We start from the raw sequence: 9,419 nt of genomic DNA on the forward strand, positions 1-9,419 counted from the left end.
CCCTCCCTTTGTTCACCTCCCTCCCTCCCTTTGTTCACCTCCCTCCCTCCCTCCATCCCTTTGTACACCTCCCTCCCTCCCTTTGATCATCTCCCTCCCTCCCTCCCTCCCTTTGATCACCTCCCTCCCTTTGATCACCTCCCTCCCTCCCTCCCTTTGATCATCTCCCTCCCTCCCCCTCATTCTCCCTCCCTCCCCCTCATTCTCCCTTCCTCCCCCTCATTCTCCATCCCTCCATCCCTTTGTTCACCTCCCTCCCTCCCTTTGATCACCTCCCTCCCTCCCTCCCTTTGATCATCTCCCTCCCTCCCCCTCATTCTCCCTCCATCCCTTTGATCACCTCCCTCCCTTTGATCACCTCCCTCCCTCCCTTTGATCATCTCCCTCCCCCTCATTCTCCCTCTCTTTATCCTCTTTAATTCAAGCTCAATAACTTTTGTTGGCAGTCATGCATTTCTAAAACAAAGAGCAATAAGATAAGCATCTCTTCATCTCTCTCTCCCTCCCTCCTGCCTTTGTTCACCCCCCTCTCTCCCTTTGTTTACCTCCCTCCCTCCCTTTGTTCACCTCCCTCCCTCCCTTTGTTCACCTCCCTCCCTCCCTTTGTTCACCTCCCTCCCTCCCTTTGTTCACCTCCCTCCCTCCCTTTGTTCACCTCCCTCCCTTTGTTCACCTCCCTCCCTCCCTTTGTTCACCCCCTCTCTCCCTTTGTTCACCTCCCTCCCTCCCTTTGTTCACCTCCCTCCCTCCCTCCCTCCCTTTGATCATCTCCCTCCCTCCCTCCCTTTGATCACCTCCCTCCCTTTGATCATCTCCCTCCCTCCCTTTGATCATCTCCCTCCCTCCCTCCCCCTCATTCTCCCTCCCTCCCCCTCATTCTCCCTCCCTCCATCCCTTTGATCATCTCCCTCCCTTTGATCACCTCCCTCCCTCCCTTTGATCATCTCCCTCCCCCTCATTCTCCCTCTCTTTATCCTCTTTAATTCAAGCTCAATAACTTTTGTTGGCAGTCATGCATTTCTAAAACAAAGAGCAATAAGATAAGCATCTCTTCATCTCTCTCTCTCTCTCTCTCTCCCTCCTGCCTTTCTTTCTCTATCTCTGTATCACTTAATCTCTTTTTATCTCTGTTCTCTCAATCCCTCCCTCTCTTTAATTCAATTCAACTTAAGGGCTTTATTGACATGGGAAACAAATGTTTACAATGCCAAAGCAAGAGAAATAGATCATAAACAGATGTGAAATAAACAATAAAAATTTACAGTAAACATTGCACTCACAAAGGTCTCTATCTGTCTCTCACTCCCTCCTCCCTCCTCCTCTCTCCTCTTCTCTCTTTCTGTCTCTAACTACCTCCTCCTCTCTCTTCTTCTCTCTTTATCACTATCTGTCTCTTCCTCTCTCCCTCCTCCCTCCTCCTCTCTCCTCTTCTCTCTTTATCTCTATCTGTCTCTCCCTCCCTCCTCCCTCCCCCTGTCTCCTCTTCTCTCTTTCTGTCTCTCCCTCTCTCCCTCCCTCCCTCCTCCTCTCTCCCCCCTTTCTTAATCTCCATCTCTCTGTTGTCTCTGTAGAAGGGTCAAGAGGAGGTCCACTCTAAAGAGCTGAAGGTGAAGCTGCTGACTGACTCAGTGAACAGTTTCATCTCCAAAGCCCCTCCAGCTGCCCACGATGCCCTCAAGGCAGAGCTGGTCGTGCTGACCGCTAACTACCAGAGACTCTGCAGCCGCCTGGACGGCAAGTGTAAAACCCTGGAGGTACGATCCCGGACAGATACCAGACAAATACTGGACAGATACCAGACAACTACTGGACAGATACTGGACAGATACTGGACAGATACCAGACAAATACTGGACAGATACCAGACAACTACTGGACAGATACTGGACAGATACTGGACAGATACCAGACAACTACTGGACAGATACTGGACAGATACTGGACAGATACCAGACAAATACTGGACAGATACTGGACAGATACTGGACAGATACCGGACAGATACTGGACAGATACCAGACAAATACTGGACAGATACTGGACAAATACTGGACAGATACTGGACAGATACTGGACAAATACTGGACAGATACTGGACAGATACTGGACAGATACCAGACAAATACCGGACAGATACTTAACAGATACTGGACAAATACTGGACAGATACTGAACAGATACTGGACAAATACCAGACAAATACCGGACAGATACTGGACAAATACTGGACAGATACTGGAGAGATACTGGACAAATACCAGACAAATACCGGACAGATACTGGACAGATACTGGACAAATACCAGACAAATACCGGACAGATACTGGACAAATACTGGACAGATACTGAACAGATACTGGACAACAGATACTGGACAGATACTGGACAGATACCAGACAAATACTGGACAGATACTTAACAGATACTGGACAAATACTGGACAGATACTTAACAGATACTGGACAAATACTGGACAGATACTGAACAGATACTGGACAAATACCAGACAAATACCGGACAGATACTGGACAGATACTGGACAGATACTGGACAGATACTGGACAGATACTGACAGATACTGGACAGATACTGGACAGATACTGAACAGATACTGGAGAGATACTGGACAGATACTAGACAAATACTGGACAGATACCGGACAGATACTGGACAGTACAGCACACACACGCAGGCATGAGCACAGGCAGACACACACACACACACACACACACACACACACACACACACACACACACACACACACACACACACACACACACACACACACACACACACACACACACACACACACACACACACACACTTCACTCCCTCTTACCCCTCTAATCCTCCCCTTCGTGGAGCTCAATCAATGTTCCTGGCATTACAAACACATAGTACAATCTGTAGACGAAACATAACAGAATATCAATGGGTCTGGTATTACAAACACATAGTACAATCTGTAGACGAAACACAACAGAATATCAATGGGTCTGGTATTACAAACACATAGTACAATCTGTAGACGAAACATAACAGAATATCAATGGGTCTGGTATTACAAACACATAGTACAATCTGTAGACGAAACACAACAGAATATCAATGGGTCTGGTATTACAAACACGTAGTACAATCTGTAGACGAAACATAACAGAATATCAATGGGTCTGGTATTACAAACACGTAGTACAATCTGTAGACGAAACACAACAGAATATCAATGGGTCTGGTATTACAAACACATAGTACAATCTGTAGACGAAACATAACAGAATATCAATGGGTCTGGTATTACAAACACATAGTACAATCTGTAGACGAAACACAACAGAATATCAATGGGTCTGGTATTACAAACACATAGTACAATCTGTAGACGAAACACAACAGAATATCAATGGGTCTGGTATTACAAACACATAGTACAATCTGTAGACGAAACATAACAGAATATCAATGGGTCTGGTATTACAAACACATAGTACAATCTGTAGACGAAACACAACAGAATATCAATGGGTCTGGTATTACAAACACATAGTACAATCTGTAGACGAAACATAACAGAATATCAATGGGTCTGGTATTACAAACACATAGTACAATCTGTAGACTGGTATTACAAAACACAACAGAATATCAATGGGTCTGGTATTACAAACACATAGTACAATGGGTCTGTATTACAAACACATAGTACAATCGAAACACAACAGAATATCAATGGGTCTGGTATTACAAACACATAGTACAATCTGTAGACGAAACACAACAGAATATCAATGGGTCTGGTATTACAAACACATAGTACAATCTGTAGACGAAACACAACAGAATATCAATGGGTCTGGTATTACAAACACATAGTACAATCTGTAGACGAAACACAACAGAATATCAATGGGTCTGGTATTACAAACACATAGTACAAACAATCTGTAGACGAAACATAACAGAATATCAATGGGTCTGGTATTACAAACACATAGTACAATCTGTAGACGAAACACAACAGAATATCAATGGGTCTGGTATTACAAACACATAGTACAATCTGTAGACGAAACATAACAGAATATCAATGGGTCTGGTATTACAAACACATAGTACAATCTGTAGACGAAACACAACAGAATATCAATGGGTCTGGTATTACAAACACATAGTACAATCTGTAGACGAAACACAACAGAATATCAATGGGTCTGGTATTACAAACACATAGTACAATCTGTAGACGAAACATAACAGAATATCAATGGGTCTGGTATTACAAACACATAGTACAATCTGTCTAGTATTACAAACACATAGTACAAACACAACAGAATATCAATGGGTCTGGTATTACAAACACATAGTACAATCTGTAGACGAAACATAACAGAATATCAATGGGTCTGGTATTACAAACACATAGTACAATCTGTAGACGAAACACAACAGAATATCAATGGGTCTGGTATTACAAACACATAGTACAATCTGTAGACGAAACACAACAGAATATCAATGGGTCTGGTATTACAAACACATAGTACAATCTGTAGACGAAACATAACAGAATATCAATGGGTCTGGTATTACAAACACATAGTACAATCTGTAGACGAAACATAACAGAATATCAATGGGTCTGGTATTACAAACACATAGTACAATCTGTAGACGAAACATAACAGAATATCAATGGGTCTGGTATTACAAACACATAGTACAATCTGTAGACGAAACATAACAGAAACAGAATATCAATGGGTCTGGTATTACAAACACATAGTACAATCTGTAGACGAAAACACAGAAACAGAATATCAATGGGTCTGGTATTACAAACACATAGTACAATCTGTAGACGAAACACAACAGAATATCAATGGGTCTGGTATTACAAACACATAGTACAATCTGTAGACGAAACACAACAGAATATCAATGGGTCTGGTATTACAAACACATAGTACAATCTGTAGACGAAACACAACAGAATATCAATGGGTCTGGTATTACAAACACATAGTACAATCTGTAGACGAAACACAACAGAATATCAATGGGTCTGGTATTACAAACACATAGTACAATCTGTAGGAAACATAACAGAATATCAATGGGTCTGGTATTACAAACACATAGTACAATCTGTAGACGAAACATAACAGAATATCAATGGGTCTGGTATTACAAACACATAGTACAATCTGTAGACGAAACACAACAGAATATCAATGGGTCTGGTATTACAAACACATAGTACAATCTGTAGACGAAACATAACAGAATATCAATGGGTCTGGTATTACAAACACATAGTACAATCTGTAGACGAAACACAACAGAATATCAATGGGTCTGGTATTACAAACACATAGTACAATCTGTAGACGAAACACAACAGAATATCAATGGGTCGGTATTACAAACACATAGTACAATCTGTAGACGAAACACAACAGAATATCAATGGGTCTGGTATTACAAACACATAGTACAATCTGTAGACGAAACACAACAGAATATCAATGGGTCTGGCATTACAAACACATAGTACAATCTGTAGACGAAACATAACAGAATATCAATGGGTCTGGTATTACAAACACATAGTACAATCTGTAGACGAAACATAACAGAATATCAATGGGTCTGGTATTACAAACACATAGTACAATCTGTAGACGAAACATAACAGAATATCAATGGGTCTGGTATTACAAACACATAGTACAATCTGTAGACGAAACACAACAGAATATCAATGGGTCTGGTATTACAAACACATAGTACAATCTGTAGACGAAACACAACAGAATATCAATGGGTCTGGTATTACAAACACATAGTACAATCTGTAGACGAAACACAACAGAATATCAATGGGTCTGGTATTACAAACACATAGTACAATCTGTAGACGAAACACAACAGAATATCAATGGGTCTGGTATTACAAACACATAGTACAATCTGTAGACGAAACACAACAGAATATCAATGGGTCTGGTATTACAAACACATAGTACAATCTGTAGACGAAACACAACAGAATATCAATGGGTCTGGTATTACAAACACATAGTACAATCTGTAGACGAAACACAACAGAATATCAATGGGTCTGGTATTACAAACACATAGTACAATCTGTAGACGAAACATAACAGAATATCAATGGGTCTGGTATTACAAACACATAGTACAATCTGTAGACGAAACACAACAGAATATCAATGGGTCTGGTATTACAAACACATAGTACAATCTGTAGACGAAACACAACAGAATATCAATGGGTCTGGTATTACAAACACATAGTACAATCTGTAGACGAAACACAACAGAATATCAATGGGTCTGGTATTACAAACACATAGTACAATCTGTAGACGAAACACAACAGAATATCAATGGGTCTGGTATTACAAACACATAGTACAATCTGTAGACGAAACACAACAGAATATCAATGGGTCTGGTATTACAAACACATAGTACAATCTGTAGACGAAACACAACAGAATATCAATGGGTCTGGTATTACAAACACATAGTACAATCTGTAGACGAAACACAACAGAATATCAATGGGTCTGGTATTACAAACACATAGTACAATCTGTAGACGAAACATAACAGAATATCAATGGGTCTGGTATTACAAACACATAGTACAATCTGTAGACGAAACACAACAGAATATCAATGGGTCTGGTATTACAAACACATAGTACAATCTGTAGACGAAACACAACAGAATATCAATGGGTCTGGTATTACAAACACATAGTACAATCTGTAGACGAAACACAACAGAATATCAATGGGTCTGGTATTACAAACACATAGTACAATCTGTAGACGAAACACAACAGAATATCAATGGGTCTGGTATTACAAACACATAGTACAATCTGTAGACGAAACATAACAGAATATCAATGGGTCTGGTATTACAAACACATAGTACAATCTGTAGACGAAACATAACAGAATATCAATGGGTCTGGTATTACAAACACATAGTACAATCTGTAGACGAAACATAACAGAATATCAATGGGTCTGGTATTACAAACACATAGTACAATCTGTAGACGAAACACAACAGAATATCAATGGGTCTGGTATTACAAACACATAGTACAATCTGTAGACGAAACACAACAGAATATCAATGGGTCTGGTATTACAAACACATAGTACAATCTGAATATAGTCTGGTATTACGAAACATAACAGAATATCAATGGGTCTGGTATTACAAACACATAGTACAATCTGTAGACGAAACACAACAGAATATCAATGGGTCTGGTATTACAAACACATAGTACAATCTGTAGACGAAACATAACAGAATATCAATGGGTCTGGTATTACAAACACATAGTACAATCTGTAGACGAAACATAACAGAATATCAATGGGTCTGGTATTACAAACACATAGTACAATCTGTAGACGAAACACAACAGAATATCAATGGGTCTGGTATTACAAACACATAGTACAATCTAACAGAATATCAATGGGTCTGGTATTACAAACACATAGTACAATCTGTAGACAAAACATAACAGAATTTCAATGGGTCTGGTATTACAAACACATAGTACAATCTGTAGACGAAACACAACAGAATATCAATGGGTCTGGTATTACAAACACATAGTACAATCTGTAGACGAAACACAACAGAATATCAATGGGTCTGGTATTACAAACACATAGTACAATCTGTAGACGAAACACAACAGAATATCAATGGGTCTGGAATATCAATTACAAACACATAGTACAATCTGTAGACGAAACATAACAGAATATCAATGGGTCTGGTATTACAAACACATAGTACAATCTGTAGACGAAACATAACAGAATATCAATGGGTCTGGTATTACAAACACATAGTACAATCTGTAGACGAAACATAACAGAATATCAATGGGTCTGGTATTACAAACACATAGTACAATCTGTAGACGAAACATAACAGAATATCAATGGGTCTGGTATTACAAACACATAGTACAATCTGTAGACGAAACACAACAGAATATCAATGGGTCTGGTATTACAAACACATAGTACAATCTGTAGACGAAACACAACAGAATATCAATGGGTCTGGTATTACAAACACATAGTACAATCTGTAGACGAAACACAACAGAATATCAATGGGTCTGGTATTACAAACACATAGTACAATCTGTAGACGAAACACAACAGAATATCAATGGGTCTGGTATTACAAACACATAGTACAATCTGTAGACGAAACATAACAGAATATCAATGGGTCTGGTATTACAAACACATAGTACAATCTGTAGACGAAACATAACAGAATATCAATGGGTCTGGTATTACAAACACATAGTACAATCTGTAGACGAAACATAACAGAATATCAATGGGTCTGGTATTACAAACACATAGTACAATCTGTAGACACATAGTAAACATAACAGAATATCAATGGGTCTGGTATTACAAACACATAGTACAATCTGTAGACGAAACATAACAGAATATCAATGGGTCTGGTATTACAAACACATAGTACAATCTGTAGACGAAACATAACAGAATATCAATGGGTCTGGTATTACAAACACATAGTACAATCTGTAGACGAAACATAACAGAATATCAATGGGTCTGGTATTACAAACACATAGTACAATCTGTAGACGAAACATAACAGAATATCAATGGGTCTGGTATTACAAACACATAGTACAATCTGTAGACGAAACATAACAGAATATCAATGGGTCTGGTATTACAAACACATAGTACAATCTGTAGACGAAACATAACAGAATATCAATGGGTCTGGTATTACAAACACATAGTACAATCTGTAGACGAAACATAACAGAATATCAATGGGTCTGGTATTACAAACACATAGTACAATCTGTAGACGAAACATAACAGAATATCAATGGGTCTGGTATTACAAACACATAGTACAATCTGTAGACGAAACATAACAGAATATCAATGGGTCTGGTATTACAAACACATAGTACAATCTGTAGACGAAACATAACAGAATATCAATGGGTCTGGTATTACAAACACATAGTACAATCTGTAGACGAAACATAACAGAATATCAATGGGTCTGGTATTACAAACACATAGTACAATCTGTAGACGAAACATAACAGAATATCAATGGGTCTGGTATTACAAACACATAGTACAATCTGTAGACGAAACACAACAGAATATCAATGGGTCTGGTATTACAAACACATAGTACAATCTGTAGACGAAACATAACAGAATATCAATGGGTCTGGTATTACAAACACATAGTACAATCTGTAGACGAAACATAACAGAATATCAATGGGTCTGGTATTACAAACACATAGTACAATCTGTAGACGAAA

The 9,419-nt window shown here is 39.0% G+C and overlaps 1 protein-coding gene across 1 annotated transcript in view; it reads left to right on the forward strand.

Annotated features, from left to right (window-relative positions):
• Positions 1–1,571: 1,571 nt before the first annotated feature.
• Positions 1,572–9,419, forward strand: part of LOC124029156 (dystrophin-like) — a gene marked incomplete at both ends in the record, with an annotated part of 12,311 nt that continues 4,463 nt past the window's right edge. Inside the window, one exon of the mRNA XM_046340974.1 lies at positions 1,572–1,754. Coding sequence (XP_046196930.1) covers positions 1,572–1,754 — 183 coding nt within the window. The remainder of the gene's footprint in view (positions 1,755–9,419) is intronic.

Source organism: Oncorhynchus gorbuscha, unplaced genomic scaffold, assembly GCF_021184085.1.
Source record: "Oncorhynchus gorbuscha isolate QuinsamMale2020 ecotype Even-year unplaced genomic scaffold, OgorEven_v1.0 Un_scaffold_5663, whole genome shotgun sequence".
Lineage (NCBI taxonomy): Eukaryota > Metazoa > Chordata > Actinopteri > Salmoniformes > Salmonidae > Oncorhynchus > Oncorhynchus gorbuscha.